Source organism: Mandrillus leucophaeus, unplaced genomic scaffold, assembly GCF_000951045.1.
Source record: "Mandrillus leucophaeus isolate KB7577 unplaced genomic scaffold, Mleu.le_1.0 Scaffold136, whole genome shotgun sequence".
Lineage (NCBI taxonomy): Eukaryota > Metazoa > Chordata > Mammalia > Primates > Cercopithecidae > Mandrillus > Mandrillus leucophaeus.
Window position 1 is genome coordinate 1475665 of NW_012101321.1, and position 19973 is coordinate 1495637.

A 19973-nucleotide genomic window follows, 5' to 3' on the forward strand; every position below is an offset into this window, starting at 1 on the left:
CTCCACAGAGATGCCCACAAAGCACAGAGAGAGCCGAGGCTTCCAATTTCCCTCCACACCGGCAGGCTCACGTCCGTTACTTGCTTCTCACCTGCAGAACTGGGCCCAAAATAGAGGGGAGTGGAATTTGATATCCATAAAAATCAGTTGTTTATGGTCTCATTTTCAGCTCACAATTATTCTGTGTTTTCCGCTCTTGGTGGTGGTTTAACATGGCTGGGCTCTAAGTATAATCCTGCCTCTTGGAGCAGGCTGCAAAGCAGCAGAGGGTTACTCATACAACACGGTGGGGCCTTCTAATGAACCCCATTACTCAGAAGGCAGCATTTCCATGCAGAGTGAGTCACCAGCAGGCACTTGGCTTTGCAGGGCTCCAGGTGACCTGTTTGCATTTACATCCAAGATCCCGAAGTGGGTTGTACAGTTCCTGTTTCTCTACAAAGTGCAGCTTATTAGCAAAAGCGAATAGAATTTTAAATAATGACCAGTGTTTTTACAGGCTACATTTAGTTTATCTCCCCATCCCACCCAGCTTACCCTCCCTGAAAAAACCCACTATGAAATGGCTTCACAAGTTAATCAGTTTGTTTTTATAAAACACTTATAAAAATAATGATGGCTGTCTTCTTACCTACATATGTGAGACCATACTTTCTTCACCTGATAAAACTCCTAAAAACCAAAGTAACAGTTTGCATAGGTATACTTAATTTTGTGCAAATCTTACTAAAATAAGGCCATCTTCAGTGTTTAGATAGTGTCATGCTGATTAAAGTAAGCCCTCAAGAAATAAGAAAAATTCTCTGCATTCCAAATTCTCTCCAAGGACATCCGACTTCCCAGGCAGAGAGCTGAGACCAGTGGCTCTGCCGGCACCATAAGGCAACACACGTCCTGGAAGTAAAATCCAAAGGGACAGATGATATGTGCTTTCGTGATGGAGGCAGGAGGGGCTCCGTCTTTATTCTTCCTTTACAAAACAGAGGCCAAAATGCAGGAGGCAACAGGACCATCCGTGCAGTTGCAGGTGTACAGTCTTCCTGTGGTGCTGCTGCTGAACAGCTGGGATTCTGACATGGGGCACTTCTGGACATCACTGAACCCCAATATTGCTTGGTGTGATCTGAGCTGCAAGATGAATCACTCAAAGGGATAGGAGAATGACACCCAAAAAATATAAGGAGGAAAAAACGAAGCAAAGAAAACTGCCATGGGAGCAACCAGCTTATGAGACTTACATTCTATATATAACATAAGGTGGAAAGGCCCGGCTAGAGAGAGAGAGGAAAGATACAGAAAATTCCCCTCCCCACAAATCAAGTATTGTCAGGAAACATTAAAGTAGAAATCTTTGTAAGCAGCTTTGCATTTAACATTCAGTCAAAACATTAAACCTTACAAAACAAGACCTCTATTTAAAAAAAAAAAAAAAAAAAAAAGGTTAACAACAGGAGTCCTCAAAGTCACCCAGTATCTTGTAGCACAGAATGGAGTGTTCCTGGGCCAAGGCTGCCAGCTCCTTCAGGAACTCTGGGAAGAGGGCAGCAGCCAGCATGGGGTTCCTCACTGGCAGGGGCAGGTTGGGGGGTGCCTCAGCCACCTTGGTTCGGTGGGTCAGGAAGGGCTGAAGCACTCTTGGAGGTCCATCCAAAAGGTTCTTGCCACTTCCTGTCCTGGAAGCCTCCTGAATGGGATCTGAAAGCAGAAAGAAGACCATGATGGTGTCCCTCCATAGCCTTCCCATCCACCCTCTTCAGTGGAGCATGTGTTTGGGGGCAGAGTTGCTGGAGAGTATCTAGTCATGAGTGCAGTTCCTATACTGGACTAAATCCTGAAGATGCAGCCCTTGTGCACTCCATGACACACACATTTGCCCAACGGATATCCTCCAGCATATAGCATGTGATATGAGACTTTCACCCAAAATTCCTTCTAAGAACTTCACGCAGAAATCATGGAAAGAATATAGGTTTGTCAAGAACCCTCCATGCCAGAATATGGAAATGGGGAAAACGGACAAAGGCATCTCCTGTCACTGGCTTATTAAGGGGCGATGAGTAGCCCCACCTGCTCTCCCAGCCTCCAATGCTGGGATGACTGTTCTCCCTTTGCCGGTGAAGCCCTGACAGCACAGCATAGCTCCAGCAGGGAGGCTGGGTGAACTGGGTCACTCCAAGCTCTCTGCAGCGGGTGCTCCAGCCTCTCAGGCTCCCCAGTGACCTCCAGTCTTCTTCTGGCTGGGACCGCCAACGTTTTACATAAAAGGAGAGCGGAAGATTCCTTGAGGTCAGCAGAAATAATGGAAGGGAAGTTGGGTGCTGGTAAGACCAGAGTAAGAACTTCCTGCAACCATGGGGAATTAGTATCAAATGGCTTAGAAGCCTACATTGAAGGAGGGTTGCCAGGGGTTTCCATCTCAATTTCAATAACATAGGCCTAAGATGAGTTCAAACTTTAACATATCCAAGTGATTTGCATTTTCTTATCAAATTACTTTTTACTAATTAAAATGGTTCAACTTCCCTATTTGATTCCTGAACATCACCAGCCCTCATATATTTGTAGGAATTATTTATGCCTTCCTCTGCCCCCTACCCAAACAATCTCATTACTCCTTATAAATCATTATATTCAAGTTCTTCATTATTTTGGCTGCTTCTTAGAATTCAGTACCATTTTTCAACACTCTTCTCAGAGTGTTGCTTAACTACAGTACTAAAAATTCTTGACATTTATAATACTTTCCACATCTCACTACTATAGTCTTTAGTGTTAAAAAAAAAAAAAAACTTCCACTTTCCTGCTTTAAATATCCTTTTAGATTAAGACTTATCACAGCTTTAATGCCATAAAGAGCTGGAAAAGTTGCTGAGAATCTGTCTTCTGCTACCTTTCAGCAGAAATTCATGCCCCGGCAACAGAGTGAGCACAAAAGTGCTGATATCACTGAGGTACATGTCAACCTTGGAGAGCACTCCTTCTCATCCCCAACCATAGCTCAGGCGCTGTCACTCTCCAAAGCACCCAGCAAAGCTCACAAAGGAAGCTGGCCTGCATTCCAGTGGTGAATGGGACACTGTGGACACTAACTCCCAGACCGAGACCTGCACTGCTCATGCTGGTTCCTCCACCTGGAATTCCCTGCCCCATTTCTCTGCTCACCTAAATCTTACTAGCCTTAGAGGCATTATTAGTATAGTGGTTAAGACCACAGAGTCTGCCACTTGCTGGCTGACTTCAGGCAAGTTGCTTTACCTCTCTGTACTTCGATTTCCTCACCTGCCAAAAGCTCATAGAGTTGTTATAAGGATTAAATGAGTCAATAGGTGTAAAGTACACAGGGAATTCTGAATGGGTGTCAGCTACCACATCATCCTCATCAGTACAGTTGCCACCAAGTTCACAATGAATTTCCAGTTTCCTGCCCCAGAATTCATTCCTATAGTCTTTATGCCTTCCTCTGCCCTCTACCCAAACAGTCTCATTCTAGCCTCCTCCCCATGTTATTGACCAACTAAGGCCTGCACTGCCCTTCAGCCTCACATTGTTTATGTTTTATCTCCTCTACTAGACTCCAGCCTTTCTCAGGGCTGAGCCCTATCTGATAACATGTCTTTAGCAACCCCTAACACACTTCTATATTCATAGTAGGAGCTAATAAATATTTGCTGAATGAATGAGTGAACGAACTGATCTCATCAGTCTTCCCTACTCCTGATGCTCCCTACAGCTGCTCATATTCCTCATCTCCCCATTCTCCTTCAAATTCATTCATTCTCTTCTCCCCTAAAAAGGGGTTTTGTGATTCATTTATCTAGCTTGAGCTGTGAATAAAAAGTGTCATTGCTAAGGCTCATTTACTCAGTATGAATCCAAGAATCAGAACTGTCTTCACTAATGAAGACAGGAGAACACCCAGTGAGGGAGACCAGGGGCTGGCCGGGAGATCCATAGCACAATCCCATCAGCGGCTGCAGCATGTTGACCCGGGCTCCCCTCCGGGGTCTTGGCCTTTCAGTGTGTCACCAAGCACCCTCAAATTCTCCATTCAAAAGCAAACAGACCCGAGTTATGGTCCCTACCTGGCCACCAGCTCATCACAGAATGTCTCAGTTTCCATCTCTGTAAACTGGCGACATTACCTACCTGATCTCCCTTCTAGAATTAGTGCCCAGTAAAAGGGCTCTGAACATAAGTAAATACAGTGAACTGTTACTCTGTGGTTTGGAAAGTATTTGAGTAGAAAGAGAAAGGCCTGGCAAATGGCTGAATCTCAGAGACCAACAGCCTCAAGAATAATAATGTGGAACTGGGAACAGGACATCCGCTTGCTCTGGAGCAGCAGCCACACAGACTTTTACCGCTGTTGGAAGCATTAGTGAGAAGGCTCGTTTTTCACGGGGCTGCCAGGAGGCGAAGGGAATGCAGGGCCTGCATGATGGAGCTGCTCTGGCTGCAGGCGCCTGAGTTACGCCCCTCATAAAAGGGTCCAACAAGCATGCACGAGCACCTGAAGAAAAAGGCAGGGCGAAGGGAAGTATAAATAAATGTCAGAATTAGGAATGGCTTCTGAAATGTTGCCCTGGGTCTGAAAAGCTGCAACAGAAGGTTTTCAAGACTAATACTGGGAAGATTTCAGAAGTGAGGAGAGAGATACGTTATGTGTTCATGTCCCCGGCAGCAGTATTAGGCAAAGGGCAGAGCACGCAGACACTTGGACCAGGCCCATTACCATAATTCTTCATTGTAAACTGCTCTGCATCCCAGTGAGAACAGGCCTCCCAGATCTGAATCATTTATAGGAAATCACGTCACAGTAAATGCTTCAGAAGTCAGCTTTGTATAAGGGGACAGGAAACTCTCATTCTGTCAGTTAAAGATGCTTTAAGTGGGGGAAGAGTATGACTTGGCTAACCTGGAAAAGTTAGAAAGTTAATCTAAAAAAAACTCAAGTAGAAGAAAAGTGTTATATCCAGAGAGAAGATTCTTACAGGTCAAAGCCCTGGAGTGTCACAGACCTTGCTTAAGGAGCATGGAACCCAGCTAACTAATTTGACAACCTTAGGCAGTGAGAACAAGTTCCCCAGGCATATATTTTGAAATCATGGCCTCCAGATATTCTGAAACCAGGACAAGTCCAAGGTGTGAGTGACCCTCACCCTTTCCCTGAATGTGAGGGTTAAGGCTCAGTGTACCCTGAGTATCTAGTATATCTCAGTGTATCTAGGTTGGTCAGTGTGTACACTCGTCTCTGAATTAGCTAAGATGGGCTCAGGCACTTGAGTTTCACGATCCTGGCTGAATACCCTGGACCTCTAATTTTGGCTTCCTTAATGAAAATGAAGCTAATGGTACCTTTTTTGCCCTTTTCAGAGTGCTATTTGATAACGAAAATTGACCGCCTGAGAAAGCACCTTATAAACTGTAAAATACAATGAAGACTAGGCCTTGTCTAGGAGGCTACAGAATGCCCACAACTTGTTGCAGCTCCTCCCATCAAGCGGTAGGGTTTTTGCTCCATTCTTCAATCTGCGCTGGCCCTGTGTCTTGCTTTGGCCAACAGAATGCTGTAGAATGGACCTTACATAAGCTCTGAGTCTGAGCCTCTAAAGATTTTCTATGCTTCTGCTCTCACTCTTGGAACCCTATTAACTGTGACATGGACCAGCCTGGGCTACTCTGCCGGATGGTTAGGAACACCCCCATCACTCTCATCACTCCAGCCAACAGCCACAGATGTGAGGCCATCCTAGACATCCAGCCACCCACTGATGGCAGCCACACAAGCGAATCCAGGCAAAATCACCCTGGCCCAGATCAGCAAAACACCCAGATGACCACACAGATTCATAAGCAATCATAAATGGCCTTGTGCTAAGCCAGTGAGTTTCTGCAGTGGTTTATTATACTGGTAACTGGTGCACCTTCTCTCGCGGGGTAGGTGGCAGCAACATGCGCCCTGTTCAGGAGGAACACAGCTCACACACTGACCACCCGTGTGTCTAAGGAGGCCACGTGGCACCTGAAGTCCACCTTCCCATGGAGGTGCCGGGGCCTCTCCCTCCATGAACGCCTTTGCCTGCTCTTCTCAAAGTCCAACAGCCTGAAGCCCGACTCCTCACTTTACCAGTGGCACATGGCCTACCTTTCTTTCAAACCCTACCTTGCAGTACCCTAAGGGCTCATCACAACCCAAGTTCTGGCTTCAGCTAGTAAGCACCTAAGAGATGGAGAACAAATCCTTCATTGAAAAGTCAAGGGACATTGGGCCTGTGAGGTAAAGTGACCAAGATCAAATAGCTGCACAGGGGCAGCGTCAGGCCTTCAGAGTTCTGGGTTCTTTCCAGCTTCTTTGAAAGGTGGAACAATTGCCCTGAGTTTCATTTCCGCCACTCACTGCCAATCTTGTTTCTGATCACTTGCCTTTGGCCCAGGACCGAGAGCCTTACTCTCTCCATTGTTCATCTGCCACAAAGAAGCCTGACTGGTCTGTGTGTGGAAAAGTAAAAGCCAGTGCAATATGTGGCATTCCTACTTTGCTCCTACCAAGGCCTAAGTCACAGCTCAGGGGACAATGGTCAGCAAATCAGTCCAACCAGAGCTTAAATAAGGTAAAGCAGCAGTGGTGCTCCCGGGCCTGGCCAGCCATTCTCAGCGCTCCTACTAGCACCGACCCATCCCCTGCCCCCACTCCTCACTCTGCCAGGGCCCTGGCCTAACGCCTCCTCTAGAGCTCATAAAAAGGCACTCTCAGAGGTTTTAGGCTGAGCATAAACTTTACTTCTCACAGTCCAAACCGTTTTTTTGTTTTGTTTTTTGTTTTACCTCCTAGGGCCCTAAAGCACACTTATTTTTGGCCCAAGAGCCTCTGAAAACATCATAAAGAGAACACATGCCCTCCTCAGGACAGGGCTGCCCAAAAAAATGGCTCGGAGGGTGCACATAATGCCTCTTTCTGGCCCATGTGTGCTGTGTGATTTATTCTAGCCTGACAATACCCTACACATCAGCTCCTTCCAGGCACCACTCTCAGTTAAAAGACCAAATCCCCTCTAGACCCTCCACAGAGGAAACAGGCCAGGTGTGAGCAAGGGAGACCTTTCTTTAGGATTAAGAATGTGAAGAGGTGGTTCCTCCCTGTTGCATAAAAATGAAAATATCTGAATGCTTCTAGGATCCAGAAGCCAGTGCAGCGTCTGTGAACTGAGGCCAGTAGGCTAGGGACGTGGAGGAGGAATTTAAGGAGGGGCACTGTGGAGAAACCTGGCTTACCTTTGGTTAGTGCCTCAGGGGTCATATCAGACATGTCCACACGGAAGAGCAGGTATTGCTGGGCTTGTATGAGGAGTCCTGGGAAGTCTCTCTCCACAGAGGCAAACTGTTCAATCTTGTTTTTCACAGATGCAAGGACCTGTCAAAACAGCATTACTGATGTTAATGCCTCACCATGAAATTCCACTCTCAGTTATCAATATATCTTGCAGGTACAACCCTCATTATGGGAACTATTATGATGTTAGACATTGGCTCATTTTTAACTGCCTGGGTGTTCTGCATAGGGCACCCTCAAAACATCGAACTAAATGAAGCTCTACAGTTTGTTTAGAATAAACTACACAGTGAGCTTAATAGGACAGGGAAGGAAAGCAAATGAATTAGAGCAGAGATGCCCTACAAACTAGCACCCACAAAATCAACAGGTATGGATGTGGGCTCAGCTAACATACCTGATAGAGAGAGCGGACGCTTGGCTGGAAGACCATGTTGGTGTTGAGCAGAAAGGAGCGCAGGAGTGGCTGGGGGTAGCTGGCTAGCTGAGTAATGATCCCAATAAGCAGCAAATTAACATGTAAAGAGTTCTCCAGCATGTTCTCCAGCTTTGACAGGACCACGCTGATGAATGGGCCTGCAGGAAGAACATAAGGCTTCAGGGCTGGCTGGGCTCACACGAATGCCTTTCCCTGACAACGGCAGAACCACTGGTGCCACGGCTCCCAAACCACCACGGGCCTGCAGGTGCAAGCCAGACAGCAAATACGGCCAAGTTTTCTCCTGCCTTGAGACCAAAACAGAAAACAAACCACCACGGCAAAAAGAAAACAGAAAAATAGGCATGGCTACTGACATTTTGATTCCATGAGCAGTTTTGATACTTACTAAAATTATCACAGACCTCAAAAAAAAAAAAACCCAAATAATTTAACTTTTTAAAATTAAAATATGCTTTTCTACATTGTTCCTGTATTTCTTGGGGCTGCCAGTGCTTAACACATGACAGCCATCATCTTATGATGCACAGACTGTATGGACTGTAGCGTTTCATGTAAGCACCAGAGGCCATTGAAAGTCTTAGTAACAAAACATCTGTGTAAAGAACACCAAAAATGCACAAACTATGTTTATCAAATAGCAACACTGAGAACAGGGGTTGTCTATCCTGAACAAGCACACTGAGAAAAATTTGGATTTGTCAAGTGTCATAATGTGGAACAATAAAAAAAAAATGGGTGAGAGGTGGAGGAGTGCCTGGTTATAACCTTAGCAACTCAGTAACCATACCTGAATTTTCAGAGGAGAGAGAAAAGGGTGTCAGTTTGGGGAGATATAGTTCGCCGTGTCATAGATTTCTTAAAAAAGAAAATCCGTATGACTACAAAAGCAGTCATTGAAAAAAAGCAGTTAAAAAAATTAGTCGTACAAAAGCAGTCCATTAAAAAAAAATAGGCAAAAAGAAGTTTCTGCTACTTTGGGTCACTAGAAAATTAATATGCTTTGAGTTCACTGAGGGCAGGGAACACCAAAAATAAATCTGGCATTAATAAACTTACTTGAAGATACTTTAAATTTTTACCATAAAAGTGTTCTGTTAAACACAATGAGAATTTTGCATTTCCCTTGGTGGAGCTACTGATGATGCTACTAAACCATGACATGTTTATAACAAAAGCACACATCCCTTGATAAATAAGCCATGCCTCATGAAGATGTCACCAACATTAACAAAAACATACTTTATCACAAGATGCTTCATTCAGAAGCCCTGGTAGCATAAGAGCGTAAAACTCTTTGCAAGGAACAGAAGCTCTGTGTGTAGAATGGGAACACCAAACCGAAACCTTTACCACACAGGAGGGGAAGAGGGTAACTGCAATATCTCTGTCTCCAGGAACACCGAGGATGTCTCTAAAGGATCTCAACACAAGAGGCACCATCCCCTCATGTGTGGCATTCAGCCTCAACTTCCCCATCCTTGGGATGGGAGGCAGAGGTCTTTAGTCACTTTCCATGACATAAGAGGTCAATGAACTCTTCAGATAGACACTCTTTGGAGATGCTTACAAACAACTGGGAGACTTTGCCAAACACATTTGGAAACTCTGGATAGGGACCCCAGTTTGAAAGCAATGAATGGTTTTCCCATAAAGAACCCCAGAAATGTCAATGGTAACTCTCAAGGCATCGCAACACAATTCTGGCTTTCCAGGTAGATCTAGAGGGGGAAGGCTGCTGTCCTCAGCTTCCTCTCTCCTGCTCCCCTACAGTCCCTGGCTCAGCATCTATTTCCTTCCAGATGGAGCAAAAGCAGGTGAATTAAGACATACTTAGGTGGCCAGAGTCTTCTGTAAAACATATGACCCTAAAATGATCCCTCAACTTCTCTTCCCCAGTCCCAGACTGTGCCTGGCCACATCCAGCCATCCTACAAACTCTAAACTGCTGACCATGCAGTGACCAGGGGAGACCATCCACAGGACATCACTACTATAAGGGGTGAGGTGAAGTGGGAGGTTTCCCACAAGCTTGAATCCCATGCCCTGTGGAGAGGAAGATGATGTCATTATTGACCTATGTGAATGACAGACTATTATTAGGTCAAGGCCAGTAGACTGTAATGATACAAATGGAGTCCACTTTGACATTATAATTAGTGTCCGCTAATTAAATGACTCATCACTTGGGTGTGTGCAATAAAAAATGTGTTAAAACTTTCAAATTCCTACTTTATTCTTAGTTTCTAGCACTACAAAAAAAAAAATCCCTGCTTAACAAAAAGTGCGTAGGGGGATCTGGTAAGCAGCCGAAAATCGAAAGACTCAGCACAATTCAGGAAGCTGCAGGTGTGTCTGGAAGACAGCGGTTTTATTTTCTTCCCACATCTCCTAGGAGCACACATAGACTCCCCGCCTCACAAAGTATTACATTCTTCAAAGTCACTGAGACTATCTCCACTGTGCCTCCTGTCATCCACTCACCGCTCTCCCCTGTTCCCCGGCCTCCATCGAACCTGCACCCTCTTCCTGCACTTCCCCTGTCCAAGAATGGAGCAGCCGTCGACTCTGTGCCTCCACTCAGCAAATTCTACCCTGGACATATCTCCTGATGTGGACCTGAAGCTCCACCTCCCCTGCTCCGCTGCCTGAGGTCAGTCTCATTTCTGGTCTGGACTCCAGCAACAGTATTTCTATGTTAATAGAGATTTAATTTAATTATTATTGAAAACAGTTATTAAGCACATCCTATCTGCCTGGCAGTGTGCTGAGCACTTTTCATGTATCAACTCACTCAAAATTCAAAACAACCCTAGGAAGTATATTTATTATTTATCCCCATTTAAAGAGGAGGCAGAATGCTAAGTGAACCCAGCTTTGAATAATAGAATTTTAATTCGCACCACCTGTTCCAGTGCTCTTACCCAACACATTATCTTGCCTGCCAAGGAGAGAGAGACAGAGAGGCAGAAAGAGAGAGACAGAGAGAGACCTAGCATTTTTAACAATACACCCTGGAGACCACACCTCGTATCAACACATACAGAGCTCATCTCAGGACCACAAAACATTAGATTGCCAGGGTGTTGCACAAGCAAGTCAGTCTCCCACGGGTGGGTATTTGGGTTGTTTCCAGTCTTCTTCTATTCTAAACAATGCTGCAATGAACATCCTTGTATGTACACCTCAGCATACAGTGTGAATACAGCTCTGAGGACATTCCTAGAAACAGAATTACTAGATAAAGGCACTGGCACATTCTGAATTCTGACACGGCAATAAGGGTGTCTCACTTGTTTTTCCTGGCACCAACTTCTCCCCACTCCAGTGCTCAGCACACACTCCTACCAAAGCTGGCCTTTTCAGATCCAGTCACATCATTCCTCAACTTTATACTCCAGGGGCTTCTTCAGTGACAGGGCACAAGGTTTCCATCCCTCAGCTTGGCCCAAAGGCCCTCCATAAGCTGGCACCAACCAAGCTTTCTGCCTTTCTCTCCCACCTCCCCACCCCACATAAACCATGCGGTCACACCCCACAGGATGGCAGGCTCTTCAGTCTCCTCCTGCTGTCTCCTCTGTCTGGACTATCATTCTCACCTGCTTTCACCTGGGGACTTCCTTGCACTGTCCATCCCTCTCCTCTGTGAGGCCAGTCCCACTCCCCTCACTGGGTTCCCACTGGACTTGGCATATGACAACTAATCATGCATTTCCCACTAAGAGAGTACACTTCTTTGTTGGGGTCTCCTCTGAAAGTCTGTGAATTCCTTTAATGTTGTGTCCTTATTTCCTAGCATAGAACCTGCCAAACATCAGGGGATCAATAAAAGATTGCTGAACACATGAATAAATAAAATTAGACAAATGGAATGCTTTGATTTTGCTGGGAAGTGAACTCATTTCAGTGGAAATCAGATGCCCTGGAGAGAAGAAGTTAAGCCTAATGCTACAGAACACACTCAGAAGTTCAGAAACTATAAAGCAGACATACATGGGAAGAGAGATGTTTCCTAAAGCTGTATACAAGGTTCAAAAGAGGAAAAAGGAAGGTTTTGGTGACAATTACCTGTATGCATCAAAGAGCTTGCAGTATGTTTTGTCAGTTCTCAGGTGTATTATATGTAAAATATTGATGTTATTTAATTGGTTGTTGGATTTTTTTTTTTTTTTTACCTTGCCCTGAGCTATACTTTCTTTCCTCTATTTACACATTTCCCAGGAATGAAGCTCCTCTGTAAGAAAGCTGGAATTCTAAAGAATAATCTTCATGGCCATGGGTAGTCCGGATGTCCTACGAGAAGGCAAGCTGTGACATGCCAAGTTACTGCTGCCCTTTCCCTCCAAGTGAACTCTTCCAGCTCCCCCTTCCCTGTCCCCCTTATCAACTGGGAAAAGTGAGATTATCTAATCCATTTTACTTATGATTGACTGACTGATTGAATTTTAATTAAAACTCATTCACACTGAAACGTTATCTCAACTAGAACCGCAAGCCCTTAATTGTGGAATTAAAAGCTTTCTTCCTGTATATACAAATCTTCAGGCATCAGTAAATAGATGAATAAATATTGGAGGAGGAGGCTGGAAAAGCTCCTTGAAATCACATAAGCCTACTTGGCTGGCTGGACCAGAAGGCAATCTGTTATCATCTATTTTGGGTTACTCCAAGAGGTAGGAGCACAGTCCCTCCTCACCAAGCTTCTCCAGGGAGCTACCTGTCATAAAATGAATGATGACCTCCCAGTATCTCATTCAGTCCTCACAGGAGCAAATGGAAGGCCTGGGATGCTAAGGCCACATGCTGCTAAATGCTAGAGCCAGGACTCAACCCCTGGCCTGGCTCCAAGACCACTGTCGCCCTCCGTTGCTACTATCTTCCAGCCCCTCTCCTTGCTACCTAAACACCATCCAGTGGTCCCACCCTGGCCCTCCCTGGGCTTAGTATGCCATCTCATCTATGGCAATTCCCATTGCACCATGATTTGTAAATGCAGATTTTGTTGGCTAATATTTAATGATGTTTTCTATCATAGGTCTTCACCCCAACCTGCCTATCTGTAAATCCTACCCTATCCCTTTACCTCTTGCAAGATTTCTACCTGTGGCTGGTGGTGTATCATTGAACACACACACTCTTTCAAAGCGCTCTTAGTTGATGTGGGTCCACTCCACTTATTTTTAGATAAAGATTTTGTGATTCTCTGAAATGAGCTCCCAGGCAAAGGCACAGCTAACCCCGATGCCTCTGATGTGTGCACAGCTACTGTCACCCAACAAGGACTCTGAGCATCTATTCTGTGCTCGGTTCACTCTTCCAGTGCTAGAGATAGCGCTCCACCCTCACAGAGCATGCATTCTACTCGGGGAGACAGTCATTTGTTAAAAATAAATGTAAATAAGTGCTAAGGAGAAAAATAAGTTAGTTACACTAGAATAAATGAAGTCATTAAATAAGTCTGGATTCTTGTGTGGTTTAATCAGTCCTACTATTTTAACACTGACATATCAAAAGAAGTTACTAAGTAATAAAATCTAACCCCTAGCTTGAGAAATAAATAAGATAATCATTGCAAGAACGGCAAAATAAAAATAAAGTCACCCCTCTTTGCTCTTGACAAAAATATTTTCAGCCCTCTGTTAGACAAACCGATCATATTCCTTACCTTTGCCTACCTTACTTTCCTGTTCCAATACATACAAGTACTTTCAAAAGCAGAAACCACAAAGCAATGTAAGATGGTCACCTGTGAATGGGGTGCTTTGAGTCCTCACGGGATGGCGACTGGCAAAGGCAGCCTCCTCTCTCCCCACAAACGGGGAAAGCACAGTCTCTACAGCAGGTGTCTCCGCTATAAAAGAGTCAAAGTCATCCTCCTCCTCTTCTAGCTCCTTCTTCCCCTCCTTCTCCTTTTCTCCTTTGCTCTCTTCTTCCTTCCCTTCTTCCTCCTTAGTGAGAAGCAAGGGATCAGGTGTGGGGAAATTCTGTTCCATCAAGCCCTCGGTGCTGGAATCCAGCTCTTTAATGATTTGGTCATACTGGGCAATGAGATCCTCGCTCTCCAGGTTGGCGGCTGTCAGGTTAGAGCTGTCCTCTGCCTCAGGAGCAGGGGATGCTAACTCTGAGTTGGATTCTGTGGCTGCTTCAGGTTCCCTCTCTTGCTTTGGCTCCATGGGCTCACTGTGAAATGGGTCTGAATTGTCCCTATTGCACTCCTCCTCTGAATCTGTCGCTGGCTGGGTGCTGAGGAGGGAGCCGTTGTTGATGGAAACACTCTGAATTTCATCCTGGGCTTCAGCTGGTGGTCTAGCAGCTTCCTCCTGAGAATCCTTCGCGTCCTCGGAGTCCTTCTCAGCACACAGCCTGTACACCATCACATCATCCTGAAAGTCTGACTCTTCTATGTAGGACCCTTTGAAGAGCAGGATGGCATTCTTCTTCATCTCCTGGATGTGTTTTGGGGGATCAATGGGTGCTGGGGGGCGTGAAACCTCCAGATCATCATAAGGCCCAGGGGAGCCCATGTCAGCCCCTGAGGAGATTCCAGTGTCATAGCTGTCATCCCATTCCAGCTCTGTCTGGCTCTTGTCCTTTCTGGGAGCTAGCTGAGGTCCCGTCTTCCTGGGGAGTTGTTGCGGGAGCCCGAACACAGGGCAGGCCGAGCTCACACTGCCCTCCTCCGTCAGACCCTGGAGAAACGTCTCAGGGTCGGGGGAGTCGCCATCATACAGGGCGGACCAGACACGGCAGTCCCTCATGCAGCGGAGGATGTTGGTGTGGGCCTCCCACAGGTACTGCAGGTAGCTGATGTCCAAGGCTTTCCCATACTCCACAATGCAGGCTGACTGGGAGAACGCTTCAGGGAATGGCCACTCCACAGGTCCTGCACAGGAGGCAGAGGTCCATTAGAACAAGGGAGGTGTGGCGACAAAGGTAGTGGATGGGGGTGTGATCCATTTAGGCTAAGACTGTGTCTTGCTAGCTACTTTGGGTCTAATTATATCTGATTAAACAACCTCTGAATAATATGGTTAGATTGTAAGAAGGAAAGATTAATAATAGAAACTCTACCCTCACAGAAGATAGAAAACCAATATAACCAGTCAATAGTGGCTATAGCCAATGGAAATCTATTATCTGGTACGAGTCATTAGAGAAAGAAGAGCTGATGATAGCAATCTCTCAGGTTGTTGAGAGGATTAAATTAGGTAATACACCTGATATAGTACCTGCCACAGAATAATAACCTTAAAGTTTTTTACTTTGAATCTAAAGTGGAAGGCTGATAATCCATGAATTTGAGAACCAGACTTTTTGTAGAAAAATCCTGGGTTTTTAGAAAAGCCTATTAACTCATTCTGCCTTCCTGGGGACTATCGAGGATGCTGATATTATCAAATGGTCTCTTAAAGTAAAATCATATTCACTACAAAAGTCATTTTAACCTAAGAATGCTGCTCATGTTACTATGACTGCCTTTGATGTTAAAAGTTCCAACTTCACTACTGAAATAGCTGTGAAAATATCTTCCTATAAGTTTACATTTTCCCTCAAAAGAAAAAGACTGAGGGAAAAATATATAGTCTATCATTTCTTAAACATCTAGTATGATGCAGGTGCTTTATCAATGCTATCTAAGTTAATTCTCCCAATGATCCTGTATGGTAGATATTATTTTCTCCATTTTCAGATAAAGAAATTGAGGCTCAGAGATGAAAGAATGCCCAACCCAAATTGTGGAAGAGCCACAATTCAAGCACAGGCAATTTCACACCGACCTCCATTCTTACTTCAGTGCCACATCTTTGCAAGCCTCACGTCTCTTCATGCTCTAAATCTCTACCAGACTGGGTCAGAATTGAGCCTTTAAGAATACCCATTTCCAGGGCATTAGGGTAGACATAATTCATATTTTACAGCTCTACTGCTAAAACGTTAGTGTTTATCTCTTATCTATGTTATGTAAAAAGACATCAAATACTACTACTAGCAATATTTATTGTGCACTTACTACATGCCAGGCAGTCTTCTAAGAGCTTTACATGTCTTCACTTGCTTTCCTGAGAATAACCCTTTGAAGTAGGTACTATTTTACAGATAAGAAAAAAAATTTAGAAAACTTAAGTAATTTGCCCAAGAAAGTAGTAGAACCAAGACACAGAACCAAGATGCAGAACCTGAATCTTGGCTCTGCTACTTTCTTGGGAAAATTATTTACCCCTGTACAGTAATTACTCTGGCTAGCTAGCTAGCTATGTCACCACACATCCATTAGGGCATTTATCTGCTGTAAGGCAATTCCAGGGGCAGGAGAGTAGAAAGAACATGGAATCTGGAACCAGAGAACCTACTTAGCTGTATAACCATGAACAAGTCAATTCCTCTCTGAGTTTGTTTATTCATCTGTAAAATGGGAATACTACCTTCTTCAAAGCATTAAAAGTGATCACACAGGGAAAGAAGTTGGCAAGTTATGGAGAATCATAGGTTTAACTTGAATTTTGAATTCTGAGGCAAGGCTAGCCACAGAATCATTCTTGAAAAATCTTTCATAGTTAATTTAGAAAAGACATCAATTTTTAAATATGTTTTTAAAACAATTTTTAGGTATGAAAATACAAAATATCCATACTAACCTGCCTAATAGGAAAATACAATTAAATTATATAAATTGCTAATTTCCATGCATCTTTATATAAAGACAAAGGATCAGTAAGACAACCTTAATTTCTACAAATTACATTAATATCAAACATACTGACATTTTCTTAGTCAAGTAACCCAGCTTTTAAATACACTTTATCTAAGAAAATTATAGCTGGGTGGACAGAATGACATTGTTGACATGGATATCAGAATACAAACTGGAAACGCTTGACTCAACACCAGGACTGGGGATTTCCTAGTGGTCACAGGACATGCAGAAAGTTCCTGAATTGAAACAGCCATATGACCATCAAAGATACACAAATGCCCCCTTGCTCCAGCTGCCTGCCAGAGAGCCAAGGTTGACAGAGATGGCCATTTCAATTTTGCTTGTATGAGGGGAACCATAGCTGGCAAATAGCACCGAGCATCATAACCCCTGTAAAGTGTTTATGGCAGCCTTCCTCATTAGGTCAATCAAATGCATGCGATTCCGCTGTCATATCACAAATTTCAAGTTTTATAGTCATATACAATAATACGTAAATCCTTATGACAGATTTCTATAAGTGGCTCATTTTAGAAATTAAAATAAGGGCTGATTCTGTCTCAGTAATAGCCATCTCCACACCTCTCACCCCTGTCTTGTTTCTGAAGACAAGCTAGCACACGTTTTCACATTTTGACTCTGAGGATCCCACTAGAAAGTCCACATAAAATAAAGATCTGGCAACACTATGTAATGTCTGGGCACCTCAATGAACACTGATTACAACGTGTCCATAACTCCTTATAAAGCAGAAAAGGATCCCAACTAGTCATTCGTAAAAGAAATGGGACCCACTACATAATTCCCTGTCCACCCAAAGGGACACACATCCCAAGGCAAGATGAAATGGCATCCTTTGGTTTAAAGATCATCACTAGCGAGTTCCTACCTGAAGTGTCATGCATACACTTCGACCAGAGAATATAATCCCTCTCTTGGTTCCCCAGCGTCAGAGTGATCCCGCTGGAGCAGCAGACAGGAGTCAAGGCAAGCAGCTTGGCCGCAGAAACAGAGTAACAGTCTCTCTCCTTCACAGCCCACCTCTGACTCAGCATCATGTGATTGCAGGGGATCAGATACCTAGAATGACAAAAAGAACCAGCGTTTGGTCTCTGCAATGTCTTGAACCATTACTGGGACTAACTAAACCATAACAGGGACTCCTTGTGGCCAGGGGCAGACTCATCCTCTCCCAGCTCTCAACTGATCATCTCATCAGCCACCAGGGTTTACTCCCTAGCTTAATTTCTTCTGAAAGAACATCCTCTTTACAAAGTACTTAATATTCTTTACAATTTAGTCTCCAGGAACTTCTGCATCTCTTAAATGATCCCTCTTCACTTCCATGCCTTTGTGCCCACGGTCACCTTTACCTGGCCTGAGATTTCCCCTTTTCTCTGCCTGACCAACGCCTTTCATTCTACAAAGTCCAGCTTCAGTGTCACCTTCTTTGAGAGGGAGCTAATCCCTCCCTCCACTACGCTCATGGGCCTCTATTAAGCACTATTACCTTGTATCACGATTACTTCAGTGTCTACCTCCTCAATATAATGTGCTACCACAGCAAGGAGTTGCTTTGATCATTTCTCTTATAATCCCAGAAACTCTGGCTCATCGCAGGCACTGAATGGCAACAGCAAACAACCACTCCATAGTGTAAACCTTTTCTTTACATTCTCACGGGTGACCAGGAGAAAATATAATGGAAAATGACTCATTGAGGATCACTGGGCCCCATTTCACACAAAACACTTTTGGTTGGTGATCAAAAGCATCTTAGTATCATTATGAACCTGGGGACAAGAAAACCTGAGCAACCATTTCTGACACACCTGGAGCACATCAGTGGGCTTCATGGCTAGAATAAAGTGTGTTTAAATGACTTCTTTTCTTAACAGGGGAAAAAAACATACTGCTTATTTAAACAAAATGGAGCAAATGGGATAAAGAACTTATAGCCAGAGCCCAGCATCACATACGTGTGCAGGAGCCAATTACAGATGAGCCCAAGCCCTTATGTGAACAATCACAACCCTTCAATCAGCCAGCATGTTTTTACTTCGGTATTCGGCATTTGAGAAAGAAGCAGTGCAGAGAAAAACAAGATAAGATTAAGCTTTTCATTAAAAAAAGATAAAAAGTACGACTTTCAGGACATGTCTTCAGGCCTGTAAACATTCAACCATCTCCCACACCTCCTGCTGATCCAAATGAGGAAAACCTAAGTTGATATTCACAACTAATCCACCGCAAGAACCAGAGTCAGAGAGGGAAGAAAGATTCCGTTCTCTTTGTGCTACTTGATACTGAAGGTTTTAATAATACTTTCCAGGTATGATATGGCAAACTTGCCACTTAACCTTCAGTTCTCAGAAAAGGCAAACCATCTAGGTAAGGCGGTCCTCATCCCCTCCTCCCACTGTCCCAATGGGCAGATATATATTGTGAACCTGCTATCAGTAAGAACCAGACACACCCTGCAGGTCTGATGTGGTGGCATCTGTTTTCATAAGTGCAGTTTCATGAAAGTAGAAGGTTACAAGAACAAAAAGGAAAGTACGGAACAGGAGGCAAGCCTGTTCTGATTCTTGGTTTAGTTTTGGGGAATTTAGCAATGAGGAAAAATGGATGTTGCAGGCAGAAAATAAAGGAGCTCTTTTCCACAAGGATATCTGTGAGTAGAGACGCTCTGGTAACCAGAAATAACACAGGAGAGAGAAGCATTCTCCCACCTCTGTGTGAACCTGCCAGCTGTGAACAAAGCACAGCTGGACCCCAGTGGGCACCCAGAGAAGGCAATGCTGCTCTAGCACCACAGGAAGGTGCCAGGGTACACAGCAGGAACAGGGGCAGCGGGTTGAGGGGTGGGAAGGGAAGGTAGCAGCAACAAAAGGGATCGGAGCAGGAGAGGGGACCATGGCTGATGCTGCTGTGGCAACCATGGTGGGAGATTTGTTCATGCATATATGTAAGACTCCTCATTTGGGGGTGGGGTACAGTGCCTCATACCCGCAATCCCAGCATTTTGGGAAGCTTAGGTGGGAGGACTGCTTGAGGCCAAGAGTTCAAAACCAGCCTGAGCAACACAGCAAGATCCTGTTTCTATAAAACATAGAAGAGTTAGCCGAGTGTAGTGGTGTGCACCTGTAGTCCCAGCTAGTCGGGAGGCTGAGGTGGGAGGATCACTTGAGCCCAGGATGTAGAGGCTGCAGTGTGCAATGACTACACCACTGCACTCCAGCCTGGGGGACAGAGTGAGATCCTGTCTCTAAAAAACAAAAACAGAGAAACAAAAAAGATTTCTCACTTGGTGATCCCTAGAAGTGATGGGTGATACTTCTGTGTTAGGTTGGGGGTTTAGGGGCGGGTCCAAGGTTTTCTATGAGGTGGCTGGAGTCAGAGCTGGAAAAATCTGTCCTGTAGCCATTGATGTGAACTCTTCCCATAGGCTGGTGAGGCCTAGAGAAATTCCGATTACACAGGATTTATTGTATCCTTATTTTGGTCAT

The 19973-nt window shown here is 44.5% G+C and overlaps 1 protein-coding gene across 1 annotated transcript in view; it reads right to left on the bottom strand.

Moving 5' to 3' along the window:
* Positions 1–1348: 1348 nt before the first annotated feature.
* FAM160A1 (family with sequence similarity 160, member A1) overlaps positions 1349–19973 on the bottom strand; it is a 279944-nt gene continuing 261319 nt past the window's right edge. Inside the window, exons 10-14 of the mRNA XM_011973234.1 lie at positions 17354–17544; positions 13516–14652; positions 7728–7906; positions 7273–7411; positions 1349–1695 (exon numbers count right to left, since the gene is read on the bottom strand). Of these exons, the coding sequence (XP_011828624.1) occupies positions 1442–1695; positions 7273–7411; positions 7728–7906; positions 13516–14652; positions 17354–17544 (1900 nt within the window). The 3' untranslated portion in view covers positions 1349–1441. The remainder of the gene's footprint in view (positions 1696–7272; positions 7412–7727; positions 7907–13515; positions 14653–17353; positions 17545–19973) is intronic.